At 45.9% G+C, this 16,748-nt stretch overlaps 6 protein-coding genes across 6 annotated transcripts; 3 read left to right on the forward strand and 3 right to left on the reverse strand. All coding sequences in view use genetic code 12, as the record gives it.

Moving 5' to 3' along the window:
- Positions 1-324: 324 nt before the first annotated feature.
- VTC4 (Vtc4p) lies at positions 325-2,481 on the forward strand (the record flags this gene model as incomplete). Its single annotated transcript, XM_029036361.2, has 1 exon — positions 325-2,481. One exon carries the CDS (start codon positions 325-327, stop codon positions 2,479-2,481), a length of 2,157 nt encoding a protein of 718 aa, XP_028889252.2.
- Positions 2,482-2,585: 104 nt separating this feature from the next.
- CJI96_0005368 (aminophospholipid-translocating P4-type ATPase DNF3) lies at positions 2,586-7,511 on the reverse strand (the record flags this gene model as incomplete). The annotated part of the gene is made up of 1 exon (XM_029036362.2): positions 2,586-7,511. The coding sequence occupies one exon, from the start codon at positions 7,509-7,511 to the stop codon at positions 2,586-2,588; it is 4,926 nt and encodes a 1,641-aa protein (XP_028889253.2).
- Positions 7,512-9,165: 1,654 nt separating this feature from the next.
- Positions 9,166-10,419, reverse strand: CJI96_0005369 (uncharacterized protein; the record flags this gene model as incomplete). The annotated part of the gene is made up of 1 exon (XM_029036363.2): positions 9,166-10,419. One exon carries the CDS (start codon positions 10,417-10,419, stop codon positions 9,166-9,168), a length of 1,254 nt encoding a protein of 417 aa, XP_028889254.2.
- Positions 10,420-11,157: 738 nt separating this feature from the next.
- BUB1 (protein kinase) lies at positions 11,158-12,627 on the reverse strand (the record flags this gene model as incomplete). Its single annotated transcript, XM_029036364.2, has 1 exon — positions 11,158-12,627. The coding sequence occupies one exon, from the start codon at positions 12,625-12,627 to the stop codon at positions 11,158-11,160; it is 1,470 nt and encodes a 489-aa protein (XP_028889255.2).
- Positions 12,628-13,818: 1,191 nt separating this feature from the next.
- CJI96_0005371 (GPI-anchor transamidase subunit GPI16) lies at positions 13,819-15,561 on the forward strand (the record flags this gene model as incomplete). The annotated part of the gene is made up of 1 exon (XM_029036365.2): positions 13,819-15,561. The coding sequence occupies one exon, from the start codon at positions 13,819-13,821 to the stop codon at positions 15,559-15,561; it is 1,743 nt and encodes a 580-aa protein (XP_028889256.2).
- Positions 15,562-15,946: 385 nt separating this feature from the next.
- CJI96_0005372 (uncharacterized protein) lies at positions 15,947-16,585 on the forward strand (the record flags this gene model as incomplete). The annotated part of the gene is made up of 1 exon (XM_029036366.2): positions 15,947-16,585. One exon carries the CDS (start codon positions 15,947-15,949, stop codon positions 16,583-16,585), a length of 639 nt encoding a protein of 212 aa, XP_028889257.2.
- Between the last annotated feature and the right edge of the window lie 163 nt (positions 16,586-16,748).

Here is a 16,748-nt window from a genome sequence, read left to right on the forward strand (position 1 = left end):
CTCATGCGCCCTTTCGTATCTGTACTGCTGCCGATGGCTGCGAAATGAATGTATGTGACTCTGTCACCAAGTCCAGTTCCCCACACCCAAGAAAAGAAGATCAAGCCAAAAGATTTGCAAAGTTAACTCGATTACACAGTCAACATTCCAACCTATCAGCTTTTTTATTTTTCCAACATACTTCATTTTGGCACCAGCCCTTTCCCACAATCTATTACTGATACCGCACGTGGGCTCACTATAAAGAACCCGCATACTAATAGAGATTCCTATCATCTACTCACTTTTCTCCAGCCACTTTCACCCACCCTCTGAAAGCTTCCCATGAAGTTTGGAGAGCACTTGCGCAAGGCGCTCATCAAAAACTACCTGTTTTACTACATTGACTACGATGACCTCAAACATCAGTTGAAGAAGCACTTGAAGGAGAATGACTATGAGTGGACCGACGAATTCGAGGAGCAGTTTGTCTCTGCGTTGGAGGCAGAGTTGGACAAAGTGTACTCGTTTACAAAAGTGAAAAACACAGAGGTCAACCGCAGAATTGAACAGGCAGAGAAGTACGTTCATGAGGTTGTGGATGCGTTGCAGAGCCAAAACCCCAAGACAAAGAAGCCGCTGGAGCAGGACTTCGAAGACTTGGAAGAGGATCTATCGGATATCATTGCAGATGTGCACGATTTGGCCAAATTCACCAGGCTCAATTACACAGGTTTCCAAAAGATCTTGAAGAAGCATGACAAGACAACGTCGTACAGCTTGAAGCCCATTTTCCAGGTTCGTTTGAACGCCAAGCCGTTTTTCAAGGACAACTACGACAAGCTCATTGTGAAATTGTCGAAGTTGTATGATTTGGTGAGAACAAGAGGTAATCCTGTTAAGGGAGACGCCTCTGCTGGAGGCTCGCAGCAGAACTTCGTGAGACAAACCACAAAGTATTGGGTCCATCCAGACAACATCACCGAGTTGAAGTTGATCATCTTGAAGCACTTGCCCGTGTTGGTGTTCAATGCAGAAAAGGAGTTTGAGCCGGAGGACTCTGCTATCACCTCTATTTACTTCGACAACAAGGACATGGACTTGTACTATGGTCGGTTACGTAAAGATGAAGGTGCCGAAGCCATAAGATTGAGGTGGTACGGTGGCATGAAGAGCGACCAGATCTTCGTCGAAAGAAAGACCCACAGAGAGGACTGGACCGGCGAGAAGTCAGTCAAAGCTCGTTTTGCTTTGAAGGAGAAGAACGTCAATGCTTTCCTTAGAGGTGAGTACACTGCCACCCAAGCATTCGAGAAGATGAGAAACGAAGGCAAAAAGTCTCAAAAAGAGATTGACAACTTGGAGCAGTTGGCCAAGGAAGTCCAGTATTCTATTTTGAAACACAAGTACCGGCCTGTGATGCGCTCCTTTTACAACAGAACCGCTTTCCAGCTTCCTGGCGATGCTCGTGTGCGTATTTCTCTCGATACAGAGTTGTGCATGGTTCGTGAAGACAACTTTGATGGCTACGACAGAACCCACGGTAACTGGAGAAGGATGGATATCGGTGTGGATTGGCCCTTCTCTCAGCTTCCAGAAAGAGACATTTGCAGGTTCCCCTACGCTGTTTTGGAGGTGAAGTTGCAGACCCAGTTGGGCCAGGAGCCTCCTATTTGGGTCAGAGACTTAGTCGCCAGTCACTTGGTGGAAGCTGTGCCAAAATACTCCAAGTTCATCCATGGTGGAGCCACTCTCTTGACTGACAGAGTGAACTTGTTGCCTTTCTGGTGGCCCCAAATGGATGTGGATATTCGTAAGCCCAGAGTGCAACAGGGTTACGGTATTTCCAGACAGCAACAGAGACAAAAATCGTCATCGTCTGGCGGTGAGTTGGACGAAGAGGAAATGTTGCTGGAAGAGATCCACAGATACTCCTCAGTGCATTTCTCCAACGACACGAACCCATTGGAGGAAGACTTGGACGAGTTATCCCCATTGCTTTTGCCCGCTAGCTACTCCGGTAGAAGCAATTCTCCAGTTTCCAATTTCTTCAGAAAGCTTTATGCCAAATTCTTGCATGTCTTCAACGATGATCGTACCTTCACCATCAAACCGGGTACTGACTTTGACATCAACTCGACGTTTGCTTCCAAATTACCCAAGGGCAAGAAGATCTGTGTGCCCATTAGAATCGAGCCAAAGGTTTACTTCGCTGCTGAGAGGACCTTCTTGTCGTGGTTATCTATTGGTATGATTCTTGGTGCTACTGCAACGACCTTGCTTAACTATGGTGACAAGTCGTCGCTAGTGGCTGCTGTTGGCTTTTTCATTACTGCCTTGTTTACCTTGTCGTACTCCATTTACAAGTATGTCGCTAGGACTTTGGCTATCAGAGAGAAGAAGATCACCCAGTACGCCGACAAATTTGGACCAAACATGATCTGTTTATTCATTGCTGCAGCAACATTTTCCACCTTCCTTTTCAAGTTTACTGAAGCCTAATAACATGCTTCGGACGCTGAGACTATAAAATTGTCTTTACCATCAAGAAAAGTTGTATCATTTAAGAGCTCTATTTCGGTCGTAGTTTTCTATCAAATGCAATTCTATGATTCACGAAGTTCTCTCAATCTGTTATCAATGATATCGTCAACATCCTCATCTTCGTCGGATGATTTGTTCCTTTTGAACTTGTTGGCGAACTGCGATAAAACGCCTGGCTTTTTCTTCCTCACACGAGCACCACTTGGTAGGACAACGTAATCACTGTCGTCGTCATCGTTGTAGCGTGGTTCGTAATCACCTGTGTATCCAATACCTTCACCGCTTGGTGGGAGTTCAGACTCAAGGGGGTTGGTCCCGGCACGTTTTCTTTGAGCAGCAGAACCTGGAGTTTCGTCCACGGCAATGTCAGTTTTGAAGCTTTCAGAGAATGATCCAAAGAGTTTGTTCAAGAGTTGCTTGATGCGAATTCTTGTTGTTGAGGGTTCCCTGGGAAGTAACCAGCCCTGCTTTAATTCTTTGAACGATCGTTCTTCGAACATTCTTCTGAGCTCAAGGTCCTTCTCGTATATCTGGAAGAGCTCGACATCGCTTGGTGAAAACATGATCTTCAACAACTTGAGAATGAAGTCGAAGAAAAGCAAGCAGGTGAATAGAATCAACAAAGCCGCCCACCATGAGACGTCTTCTCCAAACTCCATCAAACCATAATCAGCAAAGTAAATGGTTGGCTGATTGCTCCTATGAAGGAACATGATCAACACGTTCCAAAGCCCATAACCACCCACTGAGATAATAAAAGATGCAAATGCCAACCACTGCTTATTACGCTGTTCAAAAAACTGCGATTTGGCATTTATGACGATGACAAGGGTCCAAAAGACCAATGTTCCCAACGGCAATGAGGTATTGTCTCTTGTGGCTGTGAATCCCCATGCAAAATAAGCAATGAAAGAAACCCCCACGCTCTGCAATGTAGCCAACACCATCCACAAAATGAAGATCTTTAGGTTGAATGCTTTATAAAGCCGTCCTGTGCTGTAAAGCTCGGGAACAGCTAAAAGTGTTGAGGGCTCTAAATCTTTGTCAAACATTCCAACACAAAGGACAGGCAAGGACGTGAAAAGGGTGTTGAACATCGACAAAGACCATTTCTCATACATAGATGTACCTGTAAACATTGTGTATCTCTGATAGACACATTGTGTCAAGTAGAATAGAAGCTCTTTATAAAACGTGGTGAGCACAAACTTGGACGTTCTGATATAATTGTAACGACCGTTGACAAGCAATAATTTGAGCAAGAAGCGAAATTGCGCAATTGCATAGTCAGCCGAACGAGCCGCTTGGAGACCTTCTTTACCAGTGATACCAACACCAATGTCGGCACTTTGGATCATGGCAATGTCATTGGCACCATCGCCAATGGCAAGTGTCACGTCCCGTTTGCTCAATGATCGAACTGAATTGATCATACTTGCTTTCTGGGATGGCGAAGCTCTGCAGCAAATCGCAGAGTCAGTTTGAATGCAAAGTTCAATAAAAATGGAAAATAAAGTAGGGTCACTTTCGATGTCACTTAATGTGGCGCCGTCGACGACAACGACAGAATGGGCGATACGACCGGCTTTTATCTCCAGACTAGCAGTGTTGATTCTTTGTGTTAACTTCTCTGTGCCTTCATCACTTGACAAGATAACAACTGTGGAATAATCTTTGATGAGTCTGCAAGAGTAGCCAATATTGATGGCTGTTTCTCTCTTGTCTCCTGTGAGCATCCACATCTTGATCCCTGCACGGCGAATCTTGTCTATGGCCTCACTCACACCGTCTTGCAATTTATCTTCGATAGCCGTAGCACCAAGAAGCTCAAAGCTATGCTCTATCTTAGCACCTACTTCTTGCACTTTCTGAGCACGGTCAGTAAGAGCAATTTTAGCTTCACGGTATTCTTCGGCCCAATCTTCATACTCAGCATTGCTGAGCCACCTGAATGAGTACAACAATGTACGCAAGCCTTCGGTAGAGAATTCGTCAATGTGTTCCAATGTCTTCTCAATCAAGAATTCCTCGTTAACAAGCAACTTGTCTTTTGGTATAAAGGCATGCGAATTTTGGGTGGTATCGGCATCGTTATGCTCATCTAAACTGTAACGTTTGTTTTGTTGCATATGAAGAGACTGCCTAGCTTTTGTAGCAATTTGACTTATATCGCTCTCCTGTCGGGAAACGATGTTATCAATGGATCCAATTCTTTCCGCAGGATCGATGCTCAGACCTCTTAAGGATGAGAGCGACTTCCTGTTTTCCAATTCCGCTGAAACCTTGTTTTGTAATACGATCTCAGCTTCTTGGGTTTTCCTATCAGCAGCCGACAAAAATATCTCTCTTGCTTTTCTTTTGGCAAGGTCAGCGTTTTTCAACAATTCAAGTATGATGTTATCAGCACCCTTGCAAATGACACCAACTCTTCCATCTGGGAACCTGACGACAACGGACATCCTCTTTCTGACTGAATTGAACTCGACAACATCTAGTATCTCATATTGGTCGGTTCTTGGATGTGCATCAAAACCCTGAGGATAAGTTTTTATGGTGATGACACTGTTCTGCTTATCCGCAATTACAAAGCCGAGATCTCTGGCAGCTTCTGCTAGGGCGAGCTCATCAGGCGAAGCCGCTTGGTAGGTGATGCCTGCATCTTCCTCAAGATTGTTGACTTCCTCCTCTTCGCTGTTGTCAGCGAGTGTGTAAGTTGAGCTGTTACCACCTTTATTCGTCTGTCTGGGTTGACATGTATGACAAAGGGCAATACTCAAAAGAAAAAATGTAGCTTTTCTGGAGAAGATTGTCAGCGGATGGCTCTGAATGTACTTCAAGAGATACAATGAACTTGCCAAGTTCTGCTCTTTTTCAGGCTGAGCTGTAGATCTCCAAGTAGTAGTCGAGTTAATAGATTTGACATCCATGCTTTGTCTCACAACAGAAGTTGTACTCTTTCTGCTTTGTACTTGAGCTTTGTTTTGCTGCAGGGGGCGAATTGCATCAACTTTTGCCATATGACGGTAGCCAAAGTCCGAGTCTTCCTTGTCTTGATCCAATTGATCGCTATCATGAATCCAGTTAGCACCACACACGCTGAACTTTCTTAGAAGCATTTCGTTGTCAGTAAGGGTTCCTGTTTTATCTGAGAAAACATAAGAGACCTGACCCAACTCTTCAAGAATTGTTGCTGTCTTCGCATCTGCCGGGGTATTCGATTTGACATCGTACATGTCAATGTCGTACTGCAAAAACAAAAGTTGCATCACTTTAATGATCTCCATTGTCACGTAAAGGGAGAGCGGTATCAATGTGTTATACATGATGATGAATCCCATAAGTGTTGCTGCAACACCAACATCCTGATCGAATAAATACCATGCTTTGTGAAGATCATTTTTAAGGTAAAGACGCTGTGCCATTGTCGACATCGCCGACAAAGTAATGACAACGAAAATCATAAATAATACAATGAAGTTAATGTTGCGCTGAAGTTTTGGCGCTTTTGTTCGAGGATTTTTTAGGTTGTTCATGCGAATCTTTGTTTCTTCACCCGTGAAAACAACAAGTCCTAGTACCGACCTGGTGTTCCGCAAAATGCTACCTCTATAAAGTACATTGTCGAGGCCAAGGGCGTAGTTGGAGCCATTCAGAGAGAAATGACCCTCAAAATTGTACAAGTCTGGATTGGGGTCTTCTGTGGTGACCAAACAGTGGACATTTTTCAAATCGCTTGGTTTATGCGTGAGTTTCAGAAGTTCGGGGTGTGCGAACTTTGATTTGAGGTTTGTCTCACCATCAAGAGCCATGGTTTCGACAAACGCCTCGGTCTCGTCATTATCAACAGACAATAGAAGCACATCAGCAGGGATCCAGTCGTTCTCGTTGATTTGTAGGATATCCCCAACCTTGATATCTTTCCAAGCTGTGGCGTCCAGACGCAAGTTGTAGCGAGTCATGGCTAGCGAATTTGAGAAGATGTTCATGGTTCCATCCACCAAAGACCCATTGGACGAGTTGTGAGAACGATCTTCGGGCCCATTGTTCCCCACGGGAATGGTTTCTGTCATGATGGTATGTATTGAGTGGGTATCAAACTGGGCCAAGTCTGCATCTTCACGCACAACGTGAGCAACTTTTGAATTTTCTTCTTTGTCGTGAGTGTGACGCTTCCAGTCATCAAAGCCTTCACGAGCTATAGAAATGGACATGAAAATCATGAGGGGAATGATGGTGGTGAACTGACCCGTGGTAGACCACGTTGGGATCATCTGCATGATGGCTACCACCATAAAGTAGCAGTTGGCTAGCTTGGAGAACTGAGCACGTAGCTGTTTCGGAAGGAATGTGTAGATGTTATACTTGGAAGACGTGATGGTGTTGGAGATATAGGGCTCGCCCGAGCGCTCATCAATAAAAGAGCGGTGGGTTTTTGAGTAGTACTCGTCGCCAAAGATGGAGTTGGCCTTTTCCTGTCGCATACAGAGCGGGATGATCCTCCCAGCCTCAGTAGCCCCCAACTGGGACCGTCCTAGGAGCCTATTCTTGTACTTGATGAAGGTGCCCTTCCACGAGTTTCGGAACCTCTTCTGCCTGGCAAAGCGGCTCTCTCTATTGTAGCTGCTGCCTCCTTCCACGTCCGAGCTATTAGCGCTCAGAATTGTCGTGAGGCGTGTTGTCAGACGCAGCATCTTCTGGTTATACTGGGGATACTCCCGTTTCGCCAGCTCCTGCGGTCTGTCCACGGTGATCAGCGGGGGCAGAAGGTACTCCGAGTTCGGCTCCGGGTATGTGGTGGAGGCCAAGTGGCCAGCGTCAGGCAGCAGCGACGACGCCAGCCCGCTGGGCAAATTGTCTAACTCGATCTGGGACAGTCGCCTCGAATCCCAGAACGGGTTGATGGATGCCGCCACAGCCTTGTTGAGGAGCTGCGAGCGCAACGAGAGCCCACGCTTGCGGCGTGTGTGAGGCGTGCTATCCTCGGGCATCAGGTTGATGAAGGTGTTAGAGGTGGAAAGTTGATGAAGGTGTTGGTAGATAAAGGCTGTGTGGATGTGCAGGAGCGAGGCGGTGGATCAGAAGAGTAACGACGATGGGGGGACGTTTCGGTAGAGGTGGAGGCAGGGAAGAAAAGCACAAATTCTGAGGATGGCAAGAGACAATACGTCTTGATGTTGTTTGTTTGTTTTTTACATTTATCTGGTTTGTGGGTGATTGTGGATCGTGGGGGGCTGGAGTGGGTAGAGCAGAATTGGGCGCTTTTTCGCAGCCATTTGATGAGAGGCAGAGGGAAGATGTGAGGAAAGTGTTGAGGGCAGGTGAAAAATGACACTGACTTGCTGAGGGAGGTCTTAAAAAAAGAGAATTGCATCAACTGTAATTGGTGATGGTTTTTCGGGGTGAAAATACTAGTGGAGCCTGCCAAGTGGTTTCCATTACCCTGCCTGAGTCATATGATGGACCCTGACATGCACTTATGGGATATGTGCAAGTGACGAGGAGAGACTTATGTACTGGACTTGATTAGTCGAAAGATCAAAATCGGCAGGTTGCAACTGAATATGGAGGTAAGGTGTTAAGGGTGGTCAGGACAGGAAAAAGAGGTAGGTGTGTCACAATTGATGACTGAAGTTGCTCGGAAGGATAACATATGACAGTGGAGTGTAAATGAAAAGACTCAGCTTTGGCGCGTGTTGCGGTCAAAGTATCTACACTCATACTTGATGAACGTAAGTTGAGAGCTAAATCTGTTATGAAATCAACAAAAGCTTCATGAAAACCTTTGAAAATTTCGTTTGCGGTATAGAATATGATCAAGTTTCCATATGCCCTGCCCTAATAGCACACTTTGGAGAATGTCACTTTTCACAATCGTCGATAAAATTTGTAAAGCTTGGAATCAGAAATGAGGGACTCTCAAAGCTCCTTAACACCCGCTTTTGGAGATTCCAAATTGAGTCGTGGTCTTCGATGTCTTCTTTGCAACAGCGTATTTTGCAGCCAATATGCCCATACATCAGCTGCTCTACAACACAGTGTCAACGACCACTGAATTTCCAATTCTGTGTATTAAATCAGGAAATGAATTTCCTTTTCGTTTTTACTTGATAAAATATTACGTCTGCTAGTCTGTTATATCTCAGGGCCAAAATCTTGTGGCAAGTTCACGGTAACAGAGTATAAGGATATCTCCAAAAGCATTTGGGTATTTTACAAGGAGGTTGGTGAAAAGAGTTGAACTTCTTATACGACGTTTCTACCGTCTTCTGTGGGCACTGAAAGGTTGGTGTTTTGCGATAATTCTTCCCTGATTTGCTGATTTTGTATGGAAGTACACTTTAAGGATAATTCATTGTTATCAGTCCGGGAGACGAAGGAGAAGGATAATTCTGTAGTCTGACCATTATTCGAAAGCAAATATGAAATACTGTCAATCGAAAAATCCAGAGATTCTTTTGGATCCATAGAATATGCATATGCTCTGGCACAGATGTAGTTTCTCATTGCACTGGCGTCCCAGGTTTACTTTCTCTGCTTTAATTTTATACATGGTTCAGATGCACCAATTCAAGTGTCACCTCATTTATCATTAACTCATTAATTGTCCGACTAATTCTACACTCATAATCAAATATGACTTGCCTAGGCGCCTAGCGTCGCTCTCACTTTCCCTAGACAGTAGTCCTTGTACTCCTCCACATATCCTTTGTGGTTTAACTCTACCTCGCCCATTAGCTCAGAAACAATCTCCTCGTTTCCTGCAACTAGAACCATCCCGCGTGGCATCTGAGTCAAGTCAGGAAATGGCTCAACAAGCTTCTTCTCAAAGAGTAGTCCCACCAAGTTGTTGGCAGCCTGGCGGCCCATGTAGAGAGCCCACCCTGCTGACTTTATGATGTCTAACTCCACCATGTCACCAATACAGAAGATGTTGTCAACTATGCTCTTGTCTTCTGGGTGATAGAGCTGACAGTACTCATTGACGTAGACGTTATTTTTTGGAGAAACGTACTTCGCGAGGTCTCCAGTCAATATGTTGGTATTGTTTTTGAAGGCGTTACACCAGTATGTGAAGTCCGCCTCGATGATGTCGCCGTTGACTAGCTCAAGGTTATTATTTTCCAACTCACGCTTTACTCTCAATCCAATCATAACCTTTACCCCTGCTCGCTCAAGACTCTCTCTGGTAACATCTTTGAATGCATCTGTGAGTGGTTCAGGAGGAAATCTCTTGTGCGGATGAATCAACATAACTTCCTTGTCAGGGTGTTTTGTCTTTATGTCACCGGCGATTTCAATTCCCACTGCTCCCGCGCCAACCACGGCAATTTTATTAACACTTTTAGCCTGAGCATTGAAATTCGCCATCTCTTTTAAGTAACTCTCGTAATTGTACGCGTCGGGAGATGTAGGCCACGATCTATTTCTTCCGGCTGCAACCACGCAATAGTCAAACGATATTGATGCGGATCCTCCACTCTTGTTGTTCAAAGTGTACTCAGCACTCTTGGTGCTGACGCTGGTGACACTGCCCTGCGCATATGTAACTTCTATCTCCTTGTTGTTGTCGGAATTCACTTTGGCGCCGAGCTCGCGTAAAACGTACTCGTCGTCCGACACCAAATGATCAAAGTACAAATCATGAAGGTCTTGGAGAGGCACAAACTGCGTTTTAGCGAACTCCGGGTCCACAATGGCCCGAGGCACGCCTAGGACATTGAGTAAACCAGCTTTTGGTTCTATGAGGGTGATGGAGATTCTCAGCGAGGGAGGTCTCTGCTGGAAGTGATTTTTCAACGCGACAAGCGCCGAGAGCCCACTGTACGAGCCACCGACAATGAGAATGTTGGTGGAGATCGGCGTTGCCGACTTGGTGAGCGCAGAAAGCGAAGACATCACCAAACCAAGATCAAAACTTTCTTGAGCGAACGGTATTCACAAAACTTGCTTGAAGAAATCGGCGGCTGGACGAATATATATATGCACTTCAGATGCCGCGGGTCTTAGACAGGAAAACCGCCCTATCCAACGTAGATAGCTTGCGTGCTTGGAGAAGGCAGCCGAGTCGGGATTACCAACGGATACTTCAGGACCATTTGGAGATTCTCTCACCGAAAATGCCATGACGGGGTTCGGCGGTTCCTAGGCACGGGTCGGTTCGGATGCGTCTCCAGGATAGATTCCGAAAGATTATTCGAAGCCGTGCATGAATCCGCTTTCGCACAGCTCGTCTCGTAATCTAAAAAATCAGCTGTCCGCCATGGGGACAAATCTGGGGCAATTGTAGGTGATCTTCAACCGTTAAGACAGTTCAATTGAAATTTTCTCTCTATTTTGAAACGTAGGACATCAGGAGGGTCACTATTACAGGCTCGTTTCACAGACCTGATGAAATAGATAACCCAGCCTTCTCCTCAGCTTGCCGCTTGTCCTAGGTAACAATGGGGACGTGTACCCAGAGCAAGCGGAGCTCTGAAAGTACGATGCAATCCTGGAGCTGAATCGCTTGGCTACTACGCCACTATGGGTACCCCTCTGCGATCCCTTATTCACCAAGGGAAACTATTTCTCACTCGGGGCCGATGTCGGATACCTAGTAAAGTCCGGAGTTATGACGGGTCCTATAAGGGAGGTCTACCACGGCTGATCCATGAAGGGAGACGACTTTTCGGACCCAAACGCCGTGGGAGGCGTTCTGGACTCCCGCTCATTTTGCTGATTTGAGATGTGGTTTCCTGAGCCTTGCGGTGGCTGATGAGAGATATGATGTCGTGGATGGAAAGTCTCAGTGACAAAGCCGTCTAGATTCGTGGTTGTGTGATCCTCAAACTTCGTAGTGTCTTCGTCCAGCTGGTATTTGGATGCGTCGTTAAACATGTTCAACACTTCCTTAGCGGTCATGCGTGAGAATTGGGTCAAAGTAGGCGACTTGGGACGAATTGAATGGTTTGTGGAGTCATCTACGTTCAACGGTATTGTCATGGTACAATTGCCCGTATCAATCTCTTTCAGTTTCGACATCTCTTTGTGCTTCACTGGCTTCATCTCAGAGGCCCTTTGGAAGTTTTTTACCTGGCAAAGTACTTCTGTAGGACTGTACTGTTCGCCATGACTAGGGTATAGCAAGTTCATATTGACCATGAGGTTCTCTGTAGGCTTGTTGGGCTGTTGAAGGATTGTATACTTAGAACCATCTGTAGCTGTACAAACATGCCACGAATTTTCGGGGGCAGACTCCGAGTCTTTGAATACTTCGAACTTGGCACCCAGAGAAGACGCAGGTCCTTTCTGCTTAAGGACTTCACCAGCCCACGGCCTTGCAGCAATCACGTTTTCCTTGAGTCTTAGCATAGGCGGTTTATTCGGAGCTTTCTCGGGTTGACCAAATACCGACTCCTTGATACTCACTGGGTCTGAGTCCCTGTGCACTGTAAACTTTGGCCGTTTTGAAGAACTGCTGCTGTTATCACTGGAGCTGCTATGTGGAGCACCACCTCTCTTAATCGAGAGAACGCTTCTCATGTTGCTGGCCCGACTGAGGCTCAAATTCTGCGTGCGCCGTTGGAAATAGCCAAGGCTTCGCTGCAAACGAGCCAACGGCCTGGCCTCCCGTTCTATGCCTATACCGTAAACCTCCATGGCGTCACTCAAGGCGCCCTTCACCTCAAGGTACTTTGCAAACTCCTCATAGTAAAGCGCCAACTCACAGCCAATTCCCTTTTTCGCCAAGTACACAAAGATCTCTCGAGGCAGATCAGAATACTGCGAGTACTCTAGCCACACTTTTAAGTAGCGGGGGTCGTTCTTGTAGTAAGGTGTATCTCTGAAGCATGAAGTGCATCTCTCTAGAAGCGCCAAAAGGCCGCTTTCCGTGTTTCCACCCTGGGGAAACGTATCATGTGTCCAGCTGATGTAGTCTAGATAAGCTTGGAGTGGATCGTCAAGTTCCTCGTGTGCTAAGATCAGCTCGAACTCGTTCTTCTTCTCCACTATCGAGGCCTTAGGAGGGTGCTCCTTCAAAGCCAACGCTAGCTTCGACGCTGGTCTTCCAGAAGGTTTCGGCTGGATATTCTCCTTCTGCTGTTCTAGCACACGAAAGTCCATGTGGCGATTTTTTCTGCTTGTGCAATGCCAGTAAGTAATGTGGTCAGGGCACTGATTCTGTTTGTTTATGTGAGTCGCGCTGAGAGATGCTAGTAGTGGGAGGAGATGAGGAGGATGAAGGTGAAAGATTATGGTTATGGAGAATATTCATGGAGAGAGATTTGAATTGAGAATTTCCAAAGAGGTGTCTTTTCGGTAGAAGTTGTCTTTTTGTCTGTTTTGGAGGGTGAGGTCTGTCTGCTGCCTTGCTCTGAAGAAGGTTCCCTTTTGCAGCCATTATAACTGCTACAGTGTGAAGGAGAAGAGAGGAAAGTGAAAATAAAAAATGACCCCGTCTGGGACACATTGATGGATGGAATAGAAATGTTGATATTGCAAACAATTGTAGGTGATACTCTGATCTCGGACACAAAAGTCCTTCTTGAATGGGTATGAAGCTTGACCCTCTGGGACAAATGAAGCTGAAACTTGATCTTTAGCCTCTCGTAGCTACTAGCATTTTAAATACAATATTTTTTGCATAAAATACTGTTATAAATTTGAATTACCTGGACAATGCTTGATTATAATTTTTAGATCATTGCCTTTTTAGTTGCAGTAAGTAGACATTTTAAGGACGACTGACTGCGAAAGTTGGCAGGTTGGAATTAAAGAAACATGGCAATGAATATATTGGAGTCAGATTTATGGTCACAATATTAAAGGTATATTTCTGCCACAAATGTGTTGGAGACGTAAAGATCATTTGTATAGTACGTGTGCCACGATCTAGGATGGAGCCATCGAGATAGAGTGAGTCCGCACCAATATAAACGACATTGGCAGCGTATATCTAAGTCTAGCAAATAAGTGTGATAATGAGAGATCGAACACAATTACGTAGAGAAAGTCTCTAGCGCTGGGAATCTCAATTGTCTGTCGGTTAGGTCACAATCTCATTTTCATACATTTCAAATCAACCATTGTCCTGAAGTCAATTCAAAGACACCAATTTGAAGCTAAGTCTAACCGTCACATTACCAGGATCCTCGTATTAAATCATTGTTGTGTTTTTCCTTATTTTGTCCCCATCATCTGTGCCTCTTCTTGGACGTCCACCTGTATACGCGCCTAGATCAACACCTAACCTACTCTTTCATCACTCACACCTTACTCCGCCCAAGTTCATTTCTCCAACGCTCCCATCACTGCATGTTGTGGCTCATTCCTTTCCTTTTGGCCCTTGCACTGGCAACTTCCTATAAAGAGGAGCTCACCTTCAGGCCACTTCCTAGAAACACCCTATTGGCAGATTTCCACTTCAACTCGGTGCTGCCCCCGTTTCCCTTGGAGTATACCAACTTGTCGGCGCCTCAATCTTCCCACAAACCCCGCCATTATGGCTTCTTTCCTCGAATGCTTGCGCCAATTGTTGAAGCTACCAACACTCGCGAGTTGCACTTGAGATTCACCCAGGGCTGGTGGGACGCTGACTTGTGGGGACTGTTGCCTCATAATGGTACGGTTATTGGCGGAACCGGCGTGGAAGTATGGGCTGCCATCGAGGCCCCATCCATAGAAGAGGCTAAAAGAAGCTGGTACAAGCTTACAGAGTCTCTCTCGGGAGTATTCTGTGCGTCGCTCAATTTCGTCAATGATGCCATTACCACAGTTCCAAAACACAAAACTGCGTCTCAGGGAGCTGGATTTGTTACCTCTCCCGGTAACAAGCTCTTTTTGCTTCGTGCAGCTTTGCCTGATGAACCTATTTGCACAGAAAACTTGACACCATTCTTGAAGATGCTTCCTACTCGTGGCAAAGCTGGCATTGCCTCCTTGCTCGATGGCCACAAGCTCTACGACTCTTTGTGGCACTCTATGAGCGTTGACCTTGTCACCCACTGTGAGGACGGCCAGTGCCATCTCGAACTGGACCAACACATTCACCATGTGGCCGATATCACCAGACTGATTCGAAGACGGAACGAAGGAGGCATTCCCAAACCTGTTCCAGGCGACAAGTTGCGGTGCGATCAATCGAAGTATCATGACGCTTGGCACTGTTTCCCAGCGCCAGAATTCCCTGCCATCGAGTGGGACATTGAGGGTCTCTACGGTCGAGCCATCCAGGGCCCAGGATTCGAAAATCAAAGGGGCGTGACTACGGTAAATTTCTTGGTCGACAAGGAGTCATGGAGAGTGGCAATGACCGAGGAGGGCAAGAATGATGTTCCTGTGGAGAATGTTTTCGAGATCGTTGAGGCAAAACCACATAACTTTAGAATTTCAACAGCAGACTTCAACAAAGTCTTACCAAAACAGGATTCACCCCTCTCGGTCTCTAGATCGCTTACAGGTTACTCACAGGACCTGGGAGGAATGCGTGTGACCATACGTAATCCTCAAGACAAAGATCTCTCTTTGGTGTATTTCGAGAGTCTCCCATGGTTCATGAGAATATACTTGCATACTCTTCAGGTTAGCGGGAATGGCACTGTTGAAAATCAGTTTTTCAAACCCGCAATCGATAGAGAGAGACCTACGCATTTGGAATTGGCATTGTCCATCCCAGCTGGTGGGTCTATCACCCTCACATACCAATTTGACAAGTCCTTGTTGTTGTTTTCCGAGTACCCACCAGACGCCAACCACGGATTTGCAATCGAGCCAGCTGTCGTCAAGATTATAGACAAGGAAACAGGAAATACGCTGTACCAGCTCAGAACACCCAGCTTGCTTCTCACGCTACCAACCCCAGATTTCTCCATGCCTTACAACGTCACAATCTTGACATGTACAGTTATGTCGTTAGCATTTGGGTGTGTTTTTAACCTACTTGTGAAGAAGGTAGTAACAGAAGAGGAGTTCGAGGAGATCTCGAAACAGTCACCTTTGGGCAAGCTCAAGGCGAAAATCGCTATGCTAAAGAGCAAAATTAAGGGAGTTAAAGCTTGAGATTTCGCAGCCACAATACCAAAATTGAGCCATACGTAGGCGTTTCCTACTTTTTCCGGTGGTATATCGCGAAAATGGAAACACCACGCGAGAGTGCAGGATGATGCCCACTAGGTGTGAAAGAGGGAGGAAGTTCCCCTCCATAATCGAGTGTTTGAACTAAGTTCTTTGTAACTTTTGTTCTGAACGTAATCACGTCAACAAGGGCTGAACACTTGCAGTGAATGGTTCATCTATTGGCGGGGTATTTCAGCACGTGCAATGCACGCGATCCTTCGCTTTGTGCTGCCGTTTCCATATGTCCGGTTCCCGGACCGAATGAATTTTCCAAAATCATGTAAATACTGCTGTGCTTGTTCCTTGTTTGCTTGGAGTCTCGGTGGCCATGATGTTTGAAGATAGCATCAACCGAGATGAGAACGTTATAGCGCTGGCAACAGGGCTGACTCACTTCGATTCGGGCACCTTCGCTGCACCACAATTCCTACAGAATATCATAGAGGATGTGTTTTCCAAGGATTCTGACACCATTCGATACAACTATAGTCGACTCAACGGCATGGTTCCTGAGAAACCCACCTATTTTTCATCCGACTACCCGAAAAAGTCTACCAATCTAGATACTGACTTCCACCATTACAATTTCGACGTTGATATATTAACGAGATGGGTATCCCGAGACTTTCTACGGATGTTTGTGCCAGTAATATACTTTCAGGACTCGAGAAAAGAGCGGATGGAGAAACGAGCAGCTGCTCTTACCGCCAAACCGGTGCCCACACTAGCTGAACTCGACATATGTGCCAAGCTTAAAGGTAAAGGGTACTGGAACCGCAAAGGTGAATGGTTCTGCACCACACGAGACGTCACTGTGGAAGGGGATCAGCAGGGTCCGATTTACTTTGGTACCTACAACGAGTGGGTGAAGTGGGATGCCAGGCTTGACGAGGCGATCAAAGAAGCCAAGTGGAATGGCGACATGGAGACCTTGAAGCAGCTACGGCTCGCAAGGAGCAACGCATAAAAGGCATTCTTGCATACGATTAGATGAATATTTATTGGGTTAATTTAACTTGCTATTGTAGTTTGACCAGATGGTGAGAGATATTAAGATATGAATAGCGTAAAGGAGTTCGGAATACTTTTAATGTTAGGTAGTATTGGGGCAGCCTGAGTGTTTGGTTTTA

Source organism: Candidozyma auris, chromosome 7 (assembly GCF_003013715.1).
Source record: "Candidozyma auris chromosome 7, complete sequence".
NCBI lineage: Eukaryota > Fungi > Ascomycota > Pichiomycetes > Serinales > Metschnikowiaceae > Candidozyma > Candidozyma auris.